This window comes from Arachis hypogaea, chromosome 11 (assembly GCF_003086295.3).
Source record: "Arachis hypogaea cultivar Tifrunner chromosome 11, arahy.Tifrunner.gnm2.J5K5, whole genome shotgun sequence".
Taxonomy (NCBI): Eukaryota; Viridiplantae; Streptophyta; class Magnoliopsida; order Fabales; family Fabaceae; genus Arachis; species Arachis hypogaea.
In genome coordinates, this window is record NC_092046.1 from 3,028,892 (window position 1) to 3,053,476 (window position 24,585).

Here is a 24,585-nt window from a genome sequence, read left to right on the forward strand (position 1 = left end):
TAAATACTAAATACACAACCCAAAGACAAAAAGAATATCCAAAAATACAAAATCAACCATATCTAACCAAAAGAATAACTAATGATTTTATACACAAAACAAATATAAAAATATAAAAAATATCTAATAATTTGTTCTTTAACACTCACTAACTGACTTATAAACCTTAATAAAATGATATATAAATTTGAGATCAAACTACCTCTTTATATTATTTTCGTGTACGCAAAAAGACATTCAACTATGCAACTTGTAAACAAGTTGTATATTACTTGTCATAATTATCATAATATAAGAATTAGTCAATATTTTTAATTATATTATAATATGATTCTTGTATGTGATTTTACTGTATTTTTCAATAATTAAGATTATCATCATTGCAACTTAATATTTATTTAATTTAATTTATGCACATTCATTTTCATCGTATTGACAAATCAAAATTGATTTTGATTTCTTCACAAATTATGCTTACAAAGACACTCTAGGGTGAGAAGTTAGTTCATCTTTCTAGAAATGGAATGAATTTTCTTAGAAAACATTAAAAAAAAAGAGAAAAAAGTGATAAAAGAGAATTACTTTCCAAAAAGGGAAAACTACAAAATATAATCAACGAACATAACAACATTAGTTGTTTCTGATTCAAAGTCTACACCAATACACCTTATTGACTTGTATTGTAAAGCTTTAAAATGTTAGGGAAATAAAAAAAAATAGGTATAATTTATTTTATTTAATTTAGCATTTAATAATTGTTAATAATTAATGAATGCTAAATAAGGTAAAATCTGGTTATTTTTTACTGGGACACTCTACTATACAGATTAAAGTGGTATAGAGAGAGAAAATAAATTTCTTTTATAATTATTTTTTATTATTTTATTACTATTTAAAGTGTGGATGCTATTTTTTTTAATCTCTCTTTCATCCCATAAAAAAAACTGTAAACTTACATCTTTACCATATAATTTACTTTTTTTACTAATATTTTTTTGTTACTAAACATTTCCGTTTATTTTATTTGTTACGAAACATTAAAAGATTTAGATTCCAGATATCCTCCCCATATGGCAATGCATTTAAACAAAATCTATTTTAAATTCTCTCTCATTAAATCAGGAATTTTTGTACAATGGCAACAATGCACATACATGCTACCTAAGATATTCAATTGTATGCATATCAAAAATTTATCCTATATAAACATCCTAAATAGAGCAACAGAAATTGAGTCACAATAAAAATCAATAACTTTTCATTCTTGATTTTCCATCTTTCTTATCACCATACCATCACTATGGCTAGAAAGAAAGTGGAGTTCAAATACATAGCAAATGACTCAAAGAGGAAGGCAACACAAAAAAAACGGAAAAGTGGTCTGACAAAAAAGGTTGATGAGATTAGCACTCTTTGCGGAGTTGATGCGTGTGCTATAATTTATACCCCTGATGAACCACGGCCAGAGGTATGGCCGTCGCCATTAGAGGTGAACCGAGTGATCTCTAGATTTAAGGAAATGCCTGAATTAGATCAAAGTAAGAAAATGATGTCTCAAGAGAGCTTCTTGAGACAAAGGATCCAGAAAGGCCAAGATCAACTAAAGAAACTAAAAAATGAGAATAGAAAGAAAGAGATGAACAATCTCATGTTTCAATCCTTAGGTGGCTACCAATCCCTTGACAATGCCACCATGATTGATCTCAATGATCTTGCATGGATCATTGATCAAAATATCAAGGAGGTCAACAAGCAAATTAGCAAGCTTCAAGGGCAAGAAGGGACTAGTAGTAATAATAATAGAGTAGCAACCATCAATGAAGAGCAAGCTCAAGTGGACAATATCATCAACGATGGTGTGTTTTCATTTGTGGATGCTGCTAATAATTTCCAAAATGATTATCGCCCAACTCCATTTAATCCTTGAAAAACAAACAAACCAACCAACCATGCTTAGTGGGGTGTGCAATGATGAGTTTGTCCCATGTTGTTTGATTTAATGTTATGTTTGTCATTATTATTATTATTAGATGTGTCTTTCTTACACCATCATAGTTTAGTAGCTTTGAATTTTTTATGCATGTTTTATTTTTCGTTTGCACAACCCAAGTGTACTTTTTTCTTATGAAATGTATTGGTGATAAGAAGAATTATCATTTGTGAGGTATTCGATGAAGTTCTATTAGTGTTCTTGGATCTTTTTATTTGATGTACATTTTCTTCATTTTCCTGTTTTGGAACTTTAATGAGTGCATAAGTATTTAAAAAAATCATTTTAATCAAGTTGAATTGGTCTAATGGTTAGCTCACTAGTCCTTTTAAATAAGTATTAGGGATTTGAATCTCATCTTATACATGCAGCAATCTATTAGCCAGCGACAAACACTTAAATGAAACTTTGATCCATGACGAATTAGTTTTTAGTCTACCGTCTTAAAGAAATGCCGTAGAAAACCGGAAAAAAAAAAGACACCCTAGGATGAGAGGTAAGTTCATCTTTCTAGAAATGGAGTGAATTTTCTTAGAAAACATAAAAAAATAGGAAAAAAGTAATAAAAGATAATTACTTTCCAAAAAGGGAAAACTACAAATTAATCATAACAATATTAGTTGTTTTTTACTCAAAGTCTACACCAGTACACCTTATTGACTTGTATTGTAAAGCTTTAAAAGTTTAGAGTAAATTACCAATTTCACCCTCGAATTATGAGAACGCTGATAAAAATAACCTCCAGTTTTATTAACGATAAAAATACACCTAAAATATTAGAAAACACTACAAAATACCCGGCCATAAATAAAAATCTATTCCGTTAACAGAGTTGGCTGAGCTGTCAAACGGAGTCCGTTACACCCTTTCTTCTGCTTCTCCTTCATTCTTCCTCACTTCCTCCCTCCCCAAAGCAACTACAACAACAATAAACAACATCTCAGTCACTCGTTTCCCTCCCCTAAACCTCCAAAAAGCCGCTACAAGCTTCAACAACAACAACATATCTCAATCACCCCAAAATTACAATAACGACAACAACATCATCTTCCTAGCTGAAGCTCCTACAACAACATCTTCCTCACTATTTCTCTCATCAAATACGATGTCGGCTCTTCTTCCACAGTTTCTCTCCCTCAAGTACGACAATGGTCTTGCTCTTTGCCAGTGTCATCTTGCTCATCCACTTCTCCTTTTTTGATTCATCTCTCTCGCCACCTCTATCTTTCTCTCTCCTTGTTGTTCTGGTTCTCTCTCTCCTCAAAGATGGTGCCTGCAGTGATGCTACCCTCTCCTCCTGTCCTCTCTCACTCCCCAAAGCAACTACAACAATAAGCAACATCTCAATGACTCCCTCCCTCTAAACCTCGCAGAATAGACCTTACACCTCACCCTCTTCATCTCATCCACAACAATAATCAGCCATAATCAGTAATAATCATCCATAATTAGCAATTTCACAATTTCTCATTATGCTTTTTTTAATAATCTAATGAAAATAGAATCCAAAGAGAAAGAATGACAAAAGAGAGGAGCTGGAGAGAGAGCTCCTCACCGCCCTCGAGAGAGAGGGACTGTTCGCTACTGGCTTACTGCGAGAGAGAAGAGTAAGGCACTACAATACAGGTTCCTGACAAGGATGGAGGGGTGACGAGAAAACAGCAACGGTGATAGCGAATCTAAGAGGAAAGATCGAGAGATCTACTGCGAGAGTGAAGAGGGTGAGAACTACAATATCCGCTCCTGACGACAATGGAAGGGCGGCAAGCAAGCAGTAGTGGCGACAATTAGGTTCTTCCGTTGAAGACAAAGAAAAAGAGAAAGTGGTGTGGGTTGATGAGCAATTGTTCTGTGTGTTGGAGAAGTGAAAGTGAGAAGAAGGGAGAAGAAAAAAGGAACGGGAAGTGGGGTGTAAGAGCGCGAGACAAAGAAGATCGAAAGGCAGCAACCATGGATTCAGAGTGAGAGTGAAGAGGGTGAGGCATAAGCTCTTTCTGGGAGGTTTAGGGAGGGAGGAAGTGAGGGAGAATGAAGGAGAAGCAGAAGAATAGGTGTAACAGAATCCATTTGATGGCTCAGCCAACTCTGTTAACATATTAGATTTTTATTTACGAGCGGATATTTTTGTAGTGTTTTTCAATATTTTTGGTGTATTTTTGTCGTTAATAAGAGTAGAGGTTATTTTTGTCACCGTTTTGATAATCCGAGGACAGAATTGGTAATTTACTCAAAAGTTTATTAGATAAAGTATTGTTTTAATCCCTAACATTTGGGGTGAATCCTATTTTGGTCCCTAATATTTTAATCGTCTTATTTTTATCACAAAATGTTTAATGGCATCAATGTTATCCTACTGTCGAATCCTTCACTAAAACTTAACGAAATTGATGTACTATTAATAATGTCTTTGTTAAAGCTACGTTTGTCCAACCCCCTTTTCCATCTTCACCCTCTCAACAAGTCCAAACTCCATTCTCTTACTCTCTTTTTCTTCCTCCTCAAACTCCTCTTGAAGAATTAATAATGTAAAAGGGAGAGAAAGAAACGAGTAGAAAAATGGGATTTGAGCTTGTTAAGGGGATGAAGGGAGGAGAAGAGGGTTGAGCAAACATAATTTTAACAAAAACATTATTAGCAGTAATATCAATTCCGTTAGTTGTTAGTGAGGGATTTGATGGTAGGATAACATTGACGTCATTTTAAACGTTTTGAGATAACAATAGGATGATTAAAACATTAGAGACCAAAATAGAATTCACCCTAAACGTTGGGGATCAAAACAGTATTTTACCCAAGTTTATTTTGCGATATTGGTAAGGAGATAAAAAAAATCATAACTTATCTTATTTAATTTAGCATATATTAATTGTTAACAATTAATAAATGTTAAACAAGGCAAGCTTTAACTGTTTTTTACTAATATTTTTTTATTATTAAACATTTCCATTTGTTTTGTTTGTTACGAAACATTAAAAGATTTAGATTTTCTGATATCGTCCACATATGGCAATGCATTTAAAGAAAATCTATTTTAAATTCCCTCTAATTAAATAAGGAATTTTTGTACAATGGCAACCATGCACATACATGCTACCTAAGATATTCAACTTGTATGCGTATCAAAAATTTATCCTATATAAACAACATGAATAGAGCAATAGCAGAAATTGAGTCACAATAAAAATAAATAACTTTTCATTCTTGATTTTTCATCTTTCAGATCACCATATCATCGTTATGGCTAGAAAGAAAGTGGAGCTCAAATATATAGCAAATGATTCAAAGAGGAGGGCAACACAAAAGAAAAGGAAAAGTGGTCTGATAAAAAAGGCTGATGAGATTAGCACTCTTTGCGGGGTTGATGCTTGTGCTATAATCTATACCTCTGATGATCCACAGCCAGAAGTATGGCCATCGCCATCAGGGGTGAACCGAGTGATCTCTAGATTTAAGGAGATGCCTGAATTAGAACAAAGCAAGAAAATGATGTCTCAAGAGAGCTTCTTGAGACAAAGGATCCAAAAAGGCCAAGATCAACTAAAGAAATTAAAGAATGAGAATAGAAAGAAAGAAATGAACAATCTCATGTTTCAATCCTTAGGTGGCTACCAATCCCTTGACAATGCCACCATAATTGATCTCAATGATCTTGCATGGATCATTGATCAAAATATCAACGAGGTCAACAAGCAAATTAGCAAGCTTCAAGGGCAAGAAGGGACTAGTAGCAATAATAATGGAGTAGCAACCATCAATGGAGAGCAAGCTCAAGTGGACAATATCATCAATGGTGGTGTATTTCCATTTGTGGATAATATCATCAATGGAGAGCAAGCTCAAGTGGACAATATCATCAATGGTGGTGTATTTCCATTTGTGGATGCTGCTAATAATTTCCAAAATGATTATTGCCCAACCCCATTCAATCCTTGAAAAACAAACAAACCAACCAACCATGCTTAGTGGGGTGTGCAATGATGAGTTTGTCCCATGTGGGTTGATTTTAATGTTATGTTTGTCATTATTATTAGATGTCTCTTTCTTACACCATCATAGTTTAGTAGTTTTGAATTTCTTATGCATGTTTTTTTTTTTCTTTTGCACAACTCAAGTGTACTTTTTTATTATGAAATGTATTGGTGGTAAGAAGTATTATCATTTGTGGGGTATTTGATGAAGTTGTATTAGTGTTTTTGGATCTTTTTATTTGATGTATATTTTCTTCATTTTCCTGCTTAATAAGTGCTTAAGTATAAATAAAAAAAGTGTTTTAACCAAGTTGAATTGATCTAGTGGTTAGTTCACTAGGCTGCTTAAGCAAATATCGAATATTCAAATCTCGTCTTATACACACAGTAATCTATGGGCCAGCGACAAACCCTTAAATGGAACTTTGATTCACGACGAATTAATTCTTAGCCTACTAAACTAGAGAAATACCGTGAGAAATCGGAAAAAAAAGTGTTCTTTCTTTTTTCTTCTACTTTTTTTTCTTTCCTAATTTACTTTTTGGACCATGAAAATTTACAAAGATATAAAATAGGATATTTGACACATTTGCTGCTATAAAATTAAAAACATATATTTCACGGAAGTGTTGACATACATTCACCGAGAATGAGAAAATTCATTTAAAGACTTCTCTTTTGTGTAATCCTTTTCAATAACTCACTCTATAGTCTATAATACTTAGGCATAGTCTTCGTCCCTATTCCAATTTTTTTCAAGAGGGAAACTTATGTCTCCATACAATATTTTTGTTCCCATTTTTATAATATCTTACAAATAACAATGCTCATCATCTTTACAAGCTTAAGTATTAGGTAGGCAATATTTTTTTTAAGTGTCTTACATTTAATTTAAACTAATATTAACCATCTTTTCTTTTCTTTTTTTTTCCCTCCTAGGAGTGTTGGTCTCCTAGTATTTTTCATACATATTTGGTGTTTATAAAAAAGGTTAATTATATTTTCATAAAATATTTGATTATTCTATTATGTTAAGTTTAATTATTCTGATGATTAATTAATTTTGTTAAACTAATGTACAAAAATAATAAATATATACATGATAGTTGGATTGGTGATCAATTTTTTATATTTACGGATTATTTTTATTATAATATATACCCGTTTGTAATAAATAATTAATAATAAATAGAGTTTTTTAATAAATGAAAACTTGTTCTCATACCACATAGAGAAATATTAGGTATAATATTTTTGTATTAGTGTTAGCCAATACTTTGAATCGAAACCTTATTTTTATACTTAGGATCTAAGGTTTAAAGTTTGGGGTTTAAATTTAGCTAATACCATATTTTTTGGATATTAGGTATAAAAATATTATTGTTGGTTAACCGTTGACCGAAAATGATAAATTCTATTGATCATGTAACATTACTCTATCATTTATTTCTTAGCTTGATCAATAATTGTATGCTTAGATTTGTGTAAAGTATAACTTATAAAATGAATAATTACGGCTCTTAAAGAATAAAATCTTATCCTAATTTGTTGGGAATAAGTAATATAACCACATTCCAATTTATTAATCTATCATGTGTCAAATAATTTGTTATTGGTATTACATTAAAGGGTTAATATAATAAGGTCCTTGATTAAATTTATAGATTTATCATTGTGATAGTGATCATAATATTGAGAGATAAATCTTTTATAATTTAATCTAAAATATTCTTGGTCATAAGATTATTAAATGAAGATTAATAATCCAAAATATATATATATATATATATATATATATATATATATGGTCTTCATTAAATGAAGATTAATAGATCTCATTTATTAAATTATATATGTATGGTACATATAGAGATATGGCCATTGAACTGACTCACTTCAAAAATTCCTAATGGTTATAATTATCACATATTTGTCAATGGGATATTCTCAAGATGAACATAGTAATAGAGTTTCCTTTGACCTGCAACTGTCATCGTAATTAATAATGTATTTATTATACTTTGATTCTAGGCACCTAATACCCTAGGGTGCTAGTTTAATGGATATATTGGGTATTATTTAAATATTTGTAGAATTAATGATTAGTCAAGAAATCTGTCAACTCTCGGTAAAGAGTTTGAGCTCTATGATTATAATGACTGAGATGAATAAAATCTTGGCTAAGGGGACTGAATGAATGAAGAAATGAGTTTCTTAAGTTATTCACAATTCATTATAATAATAGTAACAAGTTAGAATTTTGACAATTAAATAATACTTTGAGGGTTAATCAAGAGTTAGAAAGATGGAAGGAATTATACTTTGTTCTTCTTAGGTTCTTAGTAAAAATATATTACTTCATACTATAGGGTCGTTAGGAAGTGTTGCTAGACGCCAATCTTAATTAGTAAATTGAGTATGACTAATTTACTAATTACTACCCGCTTAGTATTGAACCTATGGAATCACACACTAACGAGTGTTCTACTCTTTGCTGTAGAATTATTTAATTATTATTTTGATTCGATCAAATAAATAATAATATTAATTCAAATAGAATATTATTATTTTTTTGCTAGCACCAAGAATATAATAATAATATACTAATTGAGAATATTAAATGAGAATCACTACAAGAAAAAGTGTATTTTTCGATGCTAAAAATCGACGGTTATCTCTCCCGTCGATATTTTTCGACGGCTTGCTGTCGATATTATTAAAAATGATAATTAAAAATAAAATATTAAAATTGACAGCAAAGTCATCGATTTTTTTGGTAATCCATTAACTGTTCTCTTATTATCGACATATTGTCGACGGATCGTGAGAGGAAAATACTTTTATTTTAAAATCGACGAACATAGCGTCTATTTTATTATTTGAAATATCGACACATTTTATCGTCGATACATTTAAACGGTCTTAATCACTTTTGAAAAATAAATGGAGGGTATAGATTTAATATATAAAATCGACGACTAAGACGTTTTTTTTTTCAAATTAAAATCAACGAGTATGCTATCGATTTTTATCAATAAAATAACTTTTTCCCCACTCACTCACCGCGTTTCCTTCATTTCCCCAAATTCACCATTTCAATTTTCACCAACCCTTATTTTACCCCTGAATTCACCTTGCATACTTCAACCCTCCTTCTCCATCGCCGTCGTCGCTCCGCTACTTCCGTGCAGTTGTCGCTCCGCTGCTTTCGTCGCATCGCTGCTGCTGTCGCAGCGCTACTACCATCGCTTCGTCTCTCTGCACCGTTGTTGTTACTTCTCAATCAAAATTAGTTACTCACTTACTCTCTCTCTTTTGTTCTTCATTGATTTTTCATCAATTTTTTGGATAAAAAATTTGCTCAACATTACTACAGAATAGGTCTTCAAAGATTGATTTGGTAATCATTAATCTAATTTGGATCCTGAAGCAACTTAAAAAGCACAGAAGAACCTAGTATCTAATTTATTCAATCCCTAATTTCTCATATTCACTTCAATTATTCTGTAGCATAAACTCAGGTTTTTTTTATTCATTACTTTTTTCAATGATTCTGTTTGTATTGAGCGACTTTAATTTGTTTTCTTTTGTTTTAGATTGAATCTTAACTCTATAATTTGTTACTGAACTCTTTTCAAAGCCAACTTCAGTTTAATTTGGAAATCCCCTATTTCAGGTGTAAACTATGACCTAATCGTAATATCCTATTTTCTAAATCTAGAAATCCTGGTCATGTTTTTTCTGGTCCTAATCGTGACTCTCTGAAGTCATGAACTCTACTAAGAGGAAAGAATTATTCAGAAAGTTTTAATTTATGCCTAGAATTCTTCATGTTTGTGGTGGCTAAGTCATCTGAAATCTAAACCAAATATAGGTGTTGTTACTTTTTGCATTTTGTGTAGGACTCAAATCTCTCTATTTCATTGCCTACATTCTGAACAGGTTGACTATTTGTTTGCACTTATCAGATTTATTGCAAGATTTTACAATGACTAATTTGTTGCCATAAACTAACGATAGTTAAATCCTGGTCATGTTTTTTTTTGTTCTATTTTATTTTAAGAGCTAATATGTGTCTAAGTTCTGTGCTAGCAGAAAACAAGTTCGTAGTGGGAAGTGGAGCCAAAACTTGAGGTGATCTTCCTCAGTTTGAGTCCTGTAAGTCAATTTCAATTATTGATCTAGATAGGAACAACTTATCTGGAACTAAACCAAACAGCTTTTCCAAATGTCAGGCTCTTGAAAAACTGAACTTGTCGAACAACAATATGATAGGTCATATACCAGAAGAACTAGCCAGTATCCCTGTTCTTAGTGTTATAGACCTATCAAATAATAAGATCAATGGCCCCATACCTGAAAATTTTGGTAATTCTTCAAGTTTACAACTTCTCAATGTGTCCTTCAACAATATCATAGGTTCAATTCCAACAGGGAAGTCATTCAAATTGATGGGTAGCAGTACATTTGTTGGGAATTCTGAACTTTGTGGAGCACTGCTTCGACCATGTCTTGGTTCAGTTGGAATATTGGGGAGCAAAGGAACATGGAGGCTTACCCGTATTCTGCTACTCTGTTTAGGGTCATTAGTAATCCTTCTAGGAGTCGCTTTTGGAAGAGGGATCAAAAGTCGATGGAAGATGGTCTCATTTGCTGAACACTTTATGTCATTTTGAAGTAAGCTTCTACCTTTATGTCATTTTGGGTTTCTCTTGTTTTTAATTTTAGTGAATGATCAACTAAGTTAGATGATTTAACTATTTTTGTCTCTGCTCAATGAAGTGTATTGATGGATCTGTGTTCTGTTTGTGCTTAATATTTTTAACAGTGGGATTCTCAGAGAACTTTGGGTGCTGTTAAAAGAATCCAGTTTGCAACATGTTGTGGCGAATGGGGCCTATGGCACTGTCTATAAGGGCACCTATGATGGCCAAGATGTTGCAGGTTTAATTTGCACTCTTAGTTGTCTTTTGTTGTCCAAATAATTCAAAATCTGTTATTGGTCATGTCATTGGGAATGTAAGTCAATCTTTAGCATTTATCTCTTAATATTTGGAATCTAGTTATTGAAATTTTTCTATAGGTTCTATTCTGCATTTGCAAGGACAGCTTTTAAGGGTGAAAGTCAACAAAGTTTACATATCTTTTGGTATACTTCTTGCTTCTACTTGTTTATATAAATTATATACTTATAGGACATTGTTTTAATTTTCCTTATTTTCAACAACATTCATTCTAGTGATGATAAAAGGAAATAGATAAAAGGAATCTAATTATCTAAATCTATGTAGAACAGTAAATACTTATTTTACTGACTGACTTTATTTTCTCCAGGGAAATGGTTGCATATATTGCTAATACATTAATTTTCATTTGAGGTAAGATCATAAATGGATTCTGAAATCATAACAATCAATTGATATAACTTGTGAATCAAGCTTTTCATACCCTTTTTTATTATTATTTTTTATGTTATCTTCTTTTTGCAGTGGAGTTGTTATAGCTGAAGGAGTACTTGGTGATGACAATGTCTTCCATCATGGTAGTATACTAGTATTTACCTCTTAAATTATCTTCTTTGCTCAGTAGGCCATTGATTATACTCTCACTTTTCCATTTAGTTTCTCTTGATAAAAATGTATGTTTGTTGAGTCTAAAAGACTCGCTGCAAATTCTTGGTTCTGTTGAAGGAACGTCATGGACCCACCTCGTGCTTCTCTATGTTTATGTTCAAGTGTCGAGATGCATCATAGTTGGTGCATTATTTTCCTTGCTAAGGTATTTTGGATATGGCTTGGATTGGAAAGAAGCTAGTATTCTAATCTGGTCAGGATTGTGAGGGGCACTTGCCTTGTCACTTTCATTATCAGTCAAGGCAAGTATTCAATGACTAATGAAAGCTGCATTTTTTAGCCAAACACTTCATCTCTTTTATTGCTAATGTTCTGAATTTCTTTATGCACATACTATCTTATTATTAGTTTAATCTTTTAATTATTAAATTTTAGGTTTGTTCAGCATTCGAGTGGCCGATCACTTGAATTGACTCCAGAGACAGGAGCATTGGTATGTTCTGGGTTTAGGATTTAATTATGACTGTACAAGGACATTAGATTCATCACTCAAATACCTTTTGCTTGTGCAATTTATTTTCTTCACTGGTGGTATTGTGTTTTTAACACTTATAGTGAATGGTTCGACAACACAGTTCGTTTTACACTACCTTGACATGGACAAGTTAACAGCTGTAAAGGTCAGCATTCCAGATCTTCTAAGTTCAGCTTATCTTCTTACTCTAAGGGATAAAACATTCTGTTATCTCATGCATTAAATGGTGCCTTAATGCTTCAATTTCTATCTTACTTGTGAAACAATATCTCCACTCTGATATAAGGATATACCTTCAGAAGTCTTGTCTTTCAAGTTATATTTGGCCTTTGCCCTAATAATTTGATTGTATAATTAACAGAAACGTATCCTTGATTTCACAAAGTATGAAATGTTGAACAAAGCACTAGAAGCTTTTGGTGAACTTGGAGATGATGAGGAACTTGGAGAATTTTAACTGATGCAAAGTAGTCAATGCTTCTGAGTTAATCTTTGTTTCAATATGAGATTTTGTTTTATTTGTAGAAGATACAAATCTAATGTCAATAGCATTAATTACCATTTTCCTATATATCTTATGGCAGTTAAGATTGATTTATACATATGATTACGTTCTTATGTTACAAATGTCTTACACCGACCGTTTTAGGGACAAGAATCTTGGATGCTATCAAGGCAACAGTGGGAGCTAAAACTAAAGTTATTTACGAGAAGGTCCCATCGAAAGACACCATAAACAATAGTGAGTTCTCATTTGCAATTGTAGCTGTTGGTGAACCTCCTTATGCAGAGTCCTTGGGTGACAATTCTGAGCTTAAAATCTGCTTTAATGGACCTGACAATATAAGTCTAAGTTTATTTATTTATCTTGTCTTAAGTTTTTATGTTAGAGGATTATTTATTATTTAAAAGTTTATTTGTCTTGTTATCTAATATTCTATATAAATTTTATTTCTATATTTAAAAGTTTATTTGCATTAATTGTTTATTATCTTTCAAATTAAAAAATAACAAACAATATAGCTATTAAAATTGACGGTAGCGTTGTCACTTTTTATGTCGGTATCTAAATAATTAAATCGACGACAGTTATGTCGATTTTATTGAATCAAATATCGACAAAAATGGTATCGATTTTATATAATAATATCAATGGAAATGTTGTCGATTTTAGTAAGAAGGCAAAATTTTCAAACTCATATTATAGACGGAAATGATGTCGATTTTATTAAATTATTATCGACGGCTAGGCAAGCCGTCAATTTTATTCGAATTCTGAAAAATCGACAAGCTTAATAGCGACCACCTCCGCCGTCCATTTTGCTGTCGATTTTTAATATTATCGACAGCTTAGCCGTCGATTTTAACAATTTTTTTTGTAGTGAATTGAGAATAATTAGCTATTCTATTTCTAAATTTGAATTCTAAGTTTGGACGAGATCCTAACTGATTTTGTTTCAAATTGAGTTATGATATGATTCATAAATTTGAAAGATTCAAATATAAAATCAGTAACAAATCTCTCATATATATATATATATATATATATATATATATATATATGTATGTATGTATGTATGTATATATGTATATGTATGCCAAGAGTGGAGGAAAGAGACGAAAACCAACACAAGAGTTTTATTCCTTCGTAAATGTATGTGAGTCTAATTCTTGGAAAAGAATTTTATGGTGTGTAAAGAGTTGCAAAGAGATTTCTCAATTTAGATCAGATATCCGTTGGTCAATGAGTTAACAGCCAAGGTTGGTCTCGGTGTGGATGCGCATAGAGTCTTCGTACAACGAAGAACAAAGTTTTTACTAAAACATCCTAAGGTATTTAGATCTGATCTATATATTATTTGAATAAAGTTCAAGTACAAAATAGATCTTTAGGATTACTTTCTTTTCTTCTGTTACGTGTTATGAACATATGGTAATCCTTTATTATCAACCACTTTATAGAGAACGACTCTTTTTTTAGGCTAAGAGGTTGATAGTGAAATATTGAATCAACTTGTTGGCCTTATAATATATCTTAGTATGAAGGACGAGAAAGATTTGTACCTGTTTATAAATTTTCCAAGCGATGAATAATACTCGGAATAGCAATTTATGATACTATGCAATTTGTACGACTCGCTATACAAACGGTATACATGAGATTAGCTACTTCAATAAAATGGGATCTTTTCTTTTGGAAGGTGGAGAAATTACCAAACATGTAGCATTCTCTCACGCTTAGCGCCAACAAGTCCTTAAAAAAAAGACTATGTCTTCGCCAAATAAATATTAAGTAATAATAGCATGGCACTTCGAGTTCGACATTAATTTTTTCTCAAAAACCATTTAATTTTGTATCGAAAGAGTAGTATGAAAAAAACCAGTAGTTACCATTTTATATGATTTATCGAAAGCCTATTTCAGTATCACAAACTATTAAATATTTGGTTTAAATAAGTTCTTGGTCTTATAAAATATTTATTTTTTCCTATATTCTTTATAAATTTGTTTATTTGGTGTTTTTTTACAGTAGCGTATTAAATTTGGCTTTTGAAAGATGATTTTCTAAAAGCTATTGTATTTATGTTTAATACATTAAATTAAAAATAACTTTTAATAAGTCTAAAATAATTATAAATTAAAAAAATAATTTTTAAAATTTAAAAGGTATACCACTCTTATAAACATAAGAGTAAGTTTGGATATTTATTAATATATAAGAATGTATTAGATTTTTTAATTTTGATAAACATTAGTTGTTTCTAACTAAAAGTCTACACCAATACACCTTATTGACTTGTATTGTAAAGCTTTAAAAGTTTATTAGGTAAAGTATTGTTTTAATTCCCAATATTTAGAGTGAATCCTATTTTGGATCCTAATTTTTTAATTGTCTTTATTTCTATCACAAAATGTTTAATGACATCAATGTTATCCTACCATCAAATCCTTCACTAACACTTAGCGAAATTGATGTACTATTAATAATGTTTTTATTAAAGCTACGTTTACCCAACCCCTTTTTCACCTTCACCCTATCAACAAGTACAAACTCCATTCTCCTACTCCCTTTTTCTTCCTCTTCATACCCCTCTTGAAGAATTAATAGTGTAAAAGGGAGAGGAAGAAAAGGAATAGAAAAATGGGATTTGAGCTTTTTTAGAGGGTGAAGGTAGTAGAAGAAGAGGGTTGAGCAAACATAACTTTAACAAAAACATTATTAGTAGTATATTAATTTTGTTAGTTGTCAGTGAGGGATTTGACGGTGGGATAACATTAATGTCATTTTAAACATTTTGGGATAAAAGAGGACGATTAAAACGTTAGAAACCAAAATAGAATTCACTCTAAACGTTAGGGACCAAAACAGTATTTTACCCAAGTTTATTTTACAATAATGGTAGGGAGATAAAAAAAAAGTCAGAAATTATCTTATTTAATTTAGCATACATTAATTGTTAACAATTAATAAATACTAAACAAGACAAATTTTAGCTATTTTTTATTAATATTTTTTTATTACCAAATATTTCCGTTTATTTTATTTGTTACAAAACATTAAAAGATTTAGATTTCTCTTATCGTCCACATATGGCAATGCATTTAATAAAAATCTATTTTAAATTCCCTCTAATTAAATCAGGAATTTTTGTACAATGGTGATAATGCACATACATCCTACCTAAGATATTCAACTTGTATGCATATCTAAAATTTATCCTATATAAACAACATAAATAGAGCAATAGTAGAAATTGAGTCAATAAAATCAATAACTTTTCATTCTTGATTTTCTATCTTTCTGATTACCATATCATCTATATGGCTAGAAAGAAAGTGGAGCTCAAATACATAACAAATGACTCAAAGAGGAAGGCAACACTAAGGAAAAGAAAAAGTGGTCTAACAAAAAAGGTTGATGAAATTAGCACTCTTTGCGGGGTTGATGCTTGTGCTATAATCTATACCCCTGATGAGCCACGGCCAGAGGTATGGCCGTCGCCATCAGAGGTGAATCGAGTGGTCTCTAGATTTAAGGAGATGCCTGAATTAGAACAAAGTAAGAAAATGATGTCTCAAGAGAGTTTCTTGAGACAAAGGATCCAAAAAGGCCAAGATCAACTAAAGAAACTAAAAAATGAGAACAGAAAGAAAGAAATGAACAATCTCATGTTTCAATCCTTAGCTGGCTGCCAATCCCTTGACAATGCCACCATGATTGATCTCAATGATCTTGCATGGATCATTGATCAAAATATCAAGGAGGTTGACAAGCAAATTAGCAAGCTTCAAGGGCAAGAAGGGACTAGTAGCAATAATAATGGAGTAGCAACCATCAACGGAGAGCAAGCTCAAGTGGACAATATCATCAATGGTGGTGTGTTTCCATTTGTGGATGGTGCTAATAATTTCCAAAATGATCCATTTGTGGATGGTGCTAACATTTTCCAAAATGATTATCGCCCAGCCCCATTCGATCCTTGAAAAACAAACAAACCAACCAACCATGCTTATTGGGTGTGCAATGTTGAGTTTGTCCCATGTTGGTTGATTTTAATGTTATGTTTGTCATTATTATTATTATTATTATTATTATTATTATTATTAGATGTCCCTTTCTTACCCCATCATAGTATAATAGTTTTGAATTTATGCATGTTTTTTTTTTTCTTTTGCACAACCCAAATGTACTTTTTTTTCTTATGAAATGTATTGGTGGTAAGAAGAATTATCATTTGTGAGGTATTTGATGAAGTTTTATTAGTGTTCTTGGATCTTTTTATTTGTACATGAGTGCTTAAGTATATAAAAAAGTATTCTAATCAAGTTGGATTGGTCTAATGGTTAACTCATTAGTCCGCTTAAACAAGTATCGGATCGGAGATTCAAATCTCATGTTGTATATACAACAATCTATTAGTCAGCGACAAACTTTTAAATAAAACTCCGATCTGCAACGGATTAATTTTTTGCCTACCGGATTAAAGAAATACCGTAGGAAACCGAAAAAAAAATGTTATTTCTTTACATGCCTACTTAGGTAGTCAATATTTTTTTTTACATTTAATTTAAACTAATATTAACCATTTTTTTCTCCTAAAAGTGCTGATCTCCTAGTATTTTTTTATCAAAAATGTTATTTGTACATCAAAATCAGTCATTAAAATTAGCCACCAATGTATTTATGTATAAATATATATGTGGTTTAATTTATTTTCAATATGTATTTTGTATTTCAACATGTATTTTATACTGGTGGCTGATTTTGATGTGCACGTAGCATAACTCATTTTTCATATATATATTTGGTATTTATAAAAAAAAAGTTAATTATATTTTCATAAAATGTTTGATTATTATATTATGTTAAGTTTAATTATTCTGATAATTAATTAATTTTGTTAAACTAAAGTAGAAAAATAATAAATATATACATGATAGTTGGATTGGTGATCGATTTTTTATATTTACGGATTATTTTTATTCTAATATATACCCGTTTGTAATAAATAATTAATAATAAATAGAATTTTTTAACAAATAAAAACTTGTTCTCATATCATATAGAGAAATATTAGGTATAATATTTTTGTATTAATGTTAGCCAATACTTTGAATCTAAACCTTATTTTTATACACATGATCTAGGGTTTAGAGTTTAGAGTTTAAGGTTTAGCTAATACCATATTTTTTGGATATTACGTATAAAAATAATATTTTTGGTTAAACGTCGAACCGAAAATGATAAATTATATTGATCATGTTACATTACTTTATCATTTATTTCTTAGCTTGATCAATAATTGTATGCATAGATTTGTGTAAAGTATAACTTATAAAATGAATAATTACGGCTCTTAAAAGGATAAAATTTTATCCTAATCAACCGACTTTATAATATATCTTAGTAGAAAAGACGAGAACAAAGATTTATTAGTTTTTTTAGATAGTTTGTTATAATTCGAGCAAGAAATGAGAGTACAAAATGTAATGTAGCACTTATATATGTTTTAAATGTTTTAAATTCAAACATTATAAACCTACAAGAAATAACAAAATTATTGACATTATAAAATTCATTTCTAACTATGTCTGCATATATTTCTGATGATTATTAGGTTGCTCTCACTTATTGTTATATATGTTCTCATAGGCTACAAGGGTGAAGGGTTGTTTTTGTTGGCATAATAAATTTGTTTTACACGCTTTTAGTACATTTTTGCTTTATTTGGAGAAAATGAGAAAATAAAAAAAATAAAAAGGTATGTTTTTCTTTCTTTATTTGGTTGTGGAGAAAATAAGAAAAAAAATAAAAAAAATGAAAATAAAACATATATAGCAAAGTGGTTTACTTAAAAAGTAGCATTGTCTTTAATGCTAGCAAAGTGGTTTTTTTGGTTGTGAAAAGCAGAAAAAATTTTCTGTGGATTTCACTTCAAAATTTTCTCTCTCTTCATTTTTTTCCGGACAAAAGGAAAATGGTATAATCTAATTAATCCAGCACAAATTTAGAAATTAGACAAAAAGAAAAACTTTTGAAAATTACATTAAATATAGGAGTTTGTTAGGTAGATAATAATTTTTGTGAACAATGTAAATAATGAGTTCTAAAATTAGCTTAATAAAGTAAAAACACACTACACTCCTAAATTATTCATCTAAATTTTAATATTAGGATAACCATCCGCACACCTAATGAATTGAACATTCGATATATCCATTATTCACACTATGAAATATTTTAATTGTCTACCTATATTTTTCCTTATATTATAGAACTACGTAATTATTTTTCAAATTTTATAGTTTATAGTCCTATGAACATGAAAATAATATAATAAATTAATTATTTAGAGTTTAAATCAAACATAATATAATATATTTAAATTTATTTCATGTATTAAATATATGTATAATTAAGATTATTATGCGATAATGCATGTATAAGAACATTTAAGTTGCCATCTAATTTTCGAAGGGTACCGGAGTAATTGCCACTTTCGTTTGTGTATATTTTGAAAAAGAGTAAAGTATCGTTTTTGTCCCTAACGTTTGGGGTAAATCCTATTTGTATCCTTAACGTTTAAATCGTCCTATTTGTATCCCTAACGTTTGTAAAAGTGATTCAATGTTATCCTGCCGTCAATTACACATCATGAGCGCTTTAGTTTGAGTTTTAAAAATCTCTTCTTGAAATTAGAATACAAATGTCTAAGATAGAATCGATGATCTACTCCGAAAAATAGCTAATCAAATGTTGAAACTAATTCCTATAATATTTATATAATTCACTTTTCTAGGGACATAATTGAATCTAAACACAAATAGTGGGTATAATATTAAAATCGAACACATCCAGGTGAGATCTAATTGAGAATGAATACATCTAAGTGAGAATAATTGAAAAATATAATCTGATTTGTTAGTATAATTGATAGTAGGATAACATTGAATCACTTTTATAAAAGTTAAGGATACAAATAGAACGATTTAAACGTTAGGGACACAAATAAGACTTACCCCAAATGTTAGGGACAAAAACGATACTTTACTCTTTGAACAAATATATTATATTAATTTTCAATTATATAAAAATATAACAAATAATTCCAAATATACATTTTTTAAATAATCTATAAAATATAAACTTTTAATTTAATAATTAATTTTTTTAAAATATTACCTAAACAGAATTTATTCTAGTATAATACTATTTTTTGAAAAGCGCCTACATTTAATGACTTAGAGCCTCGATTCTCATTTGTTCGTTGACCCATAATGCAAAAGATACGCGGTAGAGGTGTACATTTTCCGACTCAGTCCGAATTCAAATATTTTAGGGGAATAAATTATTAGAGATTTGTACCCATGAAAGATATAATTGCTGACAAATGTACCCATATAAGAATAAAACGACAATTGTAACCATGGAAGATGGCCATCGTGTGCCAAAAGTACCCGGACGTTGGTTACGCAATTGGTCTGTTAGGGTACTTTTGACACAGATAAGCCATCTTCTGTGGTTTTAATTGTCATTTTATTCTTATATGGATACATGTCTGTATCTTTCATAGGTACAAATGGTAATTTATTATATTTTAGGGACTAATTTAGTATGATTTTATTAGGTTTAGGGTTGTGTAAGGATCTTAAAAATAGTTCCGATTATTATTTAGAGTCGGGTCTGGATCAAAGCGAATCTGTCTCATCCGATTCTATATGCACCGTAAAAAAACTAAAAAAGGTACATATGTTTTAAATTAATTCTAATATTGTGTTATATTAATTATAAGCTTATTATTTTATTTTTAATCACACTTAGTTGAATTAGAAAATAAATCAAAGAAGCATGGAATTAGAATTTATAGACAAATTCAAGTTCAAATATAGATATCAACTTTTCGACAACAAGTAAGTTTTTTTTCTTCTTTATAAATAAATTCATCATAATTTTTTGACATAAAGTTTATCAAGGTCTGAACTTCACCTATTTAGACCCGATTTTAGTGTGACTCGAAAATAATATAATTTCACCGAATTCAAAACCGAGTAAGAATCTCAAAAGTAGACCCGATCATTATTTAGGATTAGGTTCGGGTCAAGACGAACCCAATTTCACCGACCCATGTACACCCCTAATACGCGGTTAGAGTGAATGCGCTTTCTAATAGAATATCAAGTAAAAGCTCTAAGCTCCTCGACTGATTGTTCGCTTGAATCTCAGGCTCTCTATTACACTCTCCCTTATGGGACGGATCGAATTATTTTCCTCTTTTTCTCATGATATTTGTACTCTATTGGTCATTGAAGAATACTTAGGCTTAGACAGCCTCTTTCTCACGTAAAAGCTATCAAAATTCAAACACATCGCATTTTACTCAGAAGGATCATTGTAGGCCTAAGACCATCTCTAATAAGAAACTTATCTCAATCTTTATTTATGACCCACTTGTCATAAAAAATAATTTCATATAAGCTTTTGCGTGATAAATAGTAAATAAAAATTTAAGTTGTCTCTTTTATCCGTCAGGAAGAACTAAGTTTAATTCCTATTGTGGTCCTACTTAATTAATTAAAGTAATTAAATTAATATAGTTACTATTTTTTTTATAATAATATTATTAAAATTTATAAATTCAAAAAATAATTCACTATTAAAAAAATTATTAATATTAAAAAAAATTAATAACTTCATAAATTACAATAATACACAAAACATAATTCAAGATTAAACTAATTTGTAAAATTACTTAATATAAAAAAAATAGTTAAGCTCTATAGTTGACGACAAATATTGTGAAATTGCTATATGTGTTCAATCAAGTTCTCTTTCAATTGTCGATGTTGTTGCCTATTCCGAAGTTGGGTATTTTTTTTTTTTTTTGGAAAACTTGATGGTACAATGTAAAATCTTCCACTCCCAATTGAGGGTGTGATAAGCTATTTTCGATATCGTCACACTCTAGGTTTTGAGCAAAATTTTCTGCATAAGTGTCTCTTTCATCCTCAACAATCATATTATGCAATATAATACAAGCTCTCATTATGTTTGCAAGCTTCTTCTCTTTCCAAGAGCGTGCTGAATCACGTATAATTAGAAAGCGTGCTTGCAACACTGTGAATGCTCGCTCCACGTCTTTTCTTTGATAAATGTAGCCCATTCAGGACAAAAATACCATCTGTTAAATAGTATCTTATAATATAATTATTACCATTGATGGTATAATTTACCTCCAGAGCACGGTCATTTAGAATATCATCGAACACCGGTGAACGATCTAACACGTTGATATCGTTATTTGAATCAGAAACTCCAAAGAATGCATGCCATATCCAAAAGTCTGAATATGCTACAAACTCAAGTACTATGGGTGCAACCCCACGATAACCACTCATGTACATACCTTTCCACGTCTTTAGACAATTTTTCATTGTCAATACATGCAGTCAATGCTACCTAACATGCCAGGAAAGTTATGATCTTTTGCCATTTGTGCTTTTTCCTTACCTTTTCTCTTGCTCTTCTTTGATCTTTCTGGGCGAACGGGAGAGGCTACACTGATTTTCTCAGTTAACGATGTTTTTGAATTTGATGATGATGAGTATGCTTCACTTGTATTGACTTTGTTTTTCTTTGAGCCTCCACTTTGTGTAGGTAGTTGATTTCTCTATTTTTGTTCCAAACGAATCATATTTGAATGCCTCTTAAAAGTGAATTTTTATCTATAATTTGTGGAATAAAGTTTATAGGTCAACTCCTTTATATCATCAACGTTCGAAGCACCCTTTATGTTTTGACTAGTTTGATTGTAGCAACCAACAAATTGTGCAACTGCCTTGTTGATTTTATATCATCATTTCTTATATGCAACTATCCCCTTTCACGTCGGCGCTAAATTCTACACAATAACTGTGAATTTAATTTCAAAATATTTTGCCCTTTTGGTCGGTACCAACTATAGAGTCAGTTGAAACATTCAACCATGCACTGATCAACATCTCATCCTCTTTCTATTGCCAGTATTAAATACTATCTTGCCTATTATTTTCAATGTCATCATCATTGAAGTCGATAGCATCTAATTCACGAGGGTTGGTAAAATCTAAATATTATGAATTTTGACTAAATTGTATTGGAGTTTGAAGGAGTGGGTTACAAAAGCTACCAACACCAAATGAGTGATGTCTTGATGCAGTGACTTGAGTTGGAAAGATGTTGGAGTAAATTTTCGATAGAGAGATTAAATATGGTTAAAAATAAAAAATGTGGTGTTTGTGAATTTTGATGATGTGGTTAAAAAATCGGAAACTGATTATTATAATGAGTTTTAAAATTGAAATTATGAAGATTTTGTGGATTTGGACTTTGAAATGTATTTGGTAGTGTATGTGAAGTTTTGATTTGGAAATTGAAAGTTTAAAATTTTAAATTGTTGGGTATTTAAAATTTGAGAAAAGTTTTGCAAGTATTGAAAAAAGTTGAATTGGTTTGAATCCATTTTTTTGAACAAAAAATAACATCAGTAGAACTTTAATTTTGTAAATTTGAAAAAAAATAAAAAAAAGTAAAAAAAATTATGAGAATAAAAATGTATATAAGTAGTATGTATAGAATCATAAAATATTAATTTATTAATAATAACGATAACGGTCATATATTTTTATTAATATATATGTTATATATAATATACATACAACGGTCATATATATATATAAAAGATGCAATGGTCAAAATAGATAACTTAAATTTGGTTAGTATTTTAAATTTTATAAATAAAAATAAACAACTTAACCAAAAATTATTTTGTAATGTGTAAAAATTAAATTTAATTTTATGTAAATAAATTTAATTAAGGTTTAATTATTCTATTGGTTTCTATAGTTTCACCAAATTTTTAAATAGGTTCCTGTACTTTTTTACTTTCAATTAGATCCTTACACTACTTTTAATTTTATAATTATATTCTTTTTTAGTGTAAAAAATGTTAGAATCAACTGAATATTTCTTCGCAAATTAAAGGCATTCATAATTAAAAACCTAACTAGATCTTTGATCGCATGTATTTTGGGAGAAAATTTTGTGAATTTTAATGTTTTTCGTATGAAAAGGACCTAATTACAAAATTAAAAGTAGTGCGAGGACTCAATTGAAAAGAAAAAAAAAGTATAAAAACCTAATTAAAAATTTAATAAAACTATAGGGACCAACAAAATAATTAAATCTTTAATTAATTATAATTTAATATAATAATATAAACAATGTTCAATATTAATTTAATATAATTATTTATATTAATTATGATTTAATAATTATTTATTTTTAAAATAACTTGTCATGTGACAAGTTATTATTGGACATTCAAAATTTTTTTAAAGAAAAATTTTTTTCTCTCGAAATGCGTGTGGATTGTGGAGACGGTCCATCTCTCTCTTCCAACAGTTGGTCCCCGTTTTAACAGAAAAAGTGAAAATGGAATGTTTGAAAAATCATCTGTTGGAGTTTCTCTAAAATTTACCTCTACTGGTGCTTCAAAAGGTTTGATGTAATTGACGTCGTAATTTGGTCACTCGTAGCTTCGAATCCAACTCCGGACTTTACTGTTAGTTTTTCTCTCTTGCTTTAGCTCGATGGAATAAACAAAAATCTGCTTCAGTCTTTTTTCTATTGTGTCTAATGCTACTGCGATAGGCTTTCTCTGGATTTTAACGTGAACTGAGGGAGGCGTAGAATTAGAGTGAATAAGGAAGCATTCAGTATAGGAGAGAAGTGTCTTACGAGTTAATACTCAAAATTACACCTAAAATTTGACTTCGACTCAATTTAGTTCTCTAATTTTTAATTGATCCAAATGGTACCCTGAAATTTTAAGTGTAAACCCCGCTAAAATCGGTAAATAATTAGTTAATAAATTGAATTTTCATTAGGAAAGCTAAAAATACAAAACTAATATCAAAATAGGATAGAGCTCTCGAAACGAGAATTTTGATACCAATTTCGAAAAATTGGCCCAAAATCGG

General features: G+C 30.2%; 3 protein-coding genes and 1 long non-coding RNA gene across 17 annotated transcripts; all 4 read left to right on the plus strand.

Annotated features, from left to right (window-relative positions):
* Positions 1-1,300: 1,300 nt before the first annotated feature.
* Positions 1,301-1,927, plus strand: LOC112723735 (agamous-like MADS-box protein AGL80). The gene has a single exon (XM_025775180.3). The coding sequence runs from the start codon at positions 1,301-1,303 to the stop codon at positions 1,925-1,927; it is 627 nt and encodes a 208-aa protein (XP_025630965.1).
* A 3,254-nt stretch (positions 1,928-5,181) lies between these two features.
* Positions 5,182-6,403, plus strand: LOC112723989 (agamous-like MADS-box protein AGL80). Its single transcript, XM_025775311.3, has one exon. It carries the CDS (start codon positions 5,228-5,230, stop codon positions 5,921-5,923), a length of 696 nt encoding a protein of 231 aa, XP_025631096.1. The 5' UTR covers positions 5,182-5,227; the 3' UTR covers positions 5,924-6,403.
* A 2,635-nt stretch (positions 6,404-9,038) lies between these two features.
* On the plus strand, positions 9,039-13,040 carry LOC112719887 (uncharacterized). 14 transcript variants are annotated; one of them, XR_011867171.1, is made up of 10 exons: positions 9,039-9,900; positions 10,054-10,116; positions 10,194-10,635; positions 10,787-11,107; positions 11,293-11,336; positions 11,448-11,500; positions 11,649-11,833; positions 11,967-12,024; positions 12,147-12,211; positions 12,716-13,040. It is a non-coding gene; the product is annotated as an uncharacterized lncRNA (long non-coding RNA). The 14 variants fall into 14 exon arrangements; XR_011867174.1 differs by having other exon boundaries at positions 10,378-10,635; XR_003161939.3 differs by having other exon boundaries at positions 9,039-9,250.
* Positions 13,041-15,888: 2,848 nt separating this feature from the next.
* On the plus strand, positions 15,889-16,551 carry LOC112723991 (agamous-like MADS-box protein AGL80). Its single transcript, XM_025775314.3, has one exon. It carries the CDS (start codon positions 15,889-15,891, stop codon positions 16,549-16,551), a length of 663 nt encoding a protein of 220 aa, XP_025631099.1.
* The last annotated feature ends 8,034 nt before the right edge of the window (positions 16,552-24,585 follow it).

Excerpts from the sequence above, each read along its gene's own strand:
- LOC112723735 (XM_025775180.3), top strand. The coding sequence starts at position 1,301 with ATGGCTAGAAAGAAAGTGGAGTTCAAATACATAGCAAATGACTCAAAG.
- LOC112723989 (XM_025775311.3), top strand. The coding sequence starts at position 5,228 with ATGGCTAGAAAGAAAGTGGAGCTCAAATATATAGCAAATGATTCAAAG.
- LOC112723991 (XM_025775314.3), top strand. The coding sequence starts at position 15,889 with ATGGCTAGAAAGAAAGTGGAGCTCAAATACATAACAAATGACTCAAAG.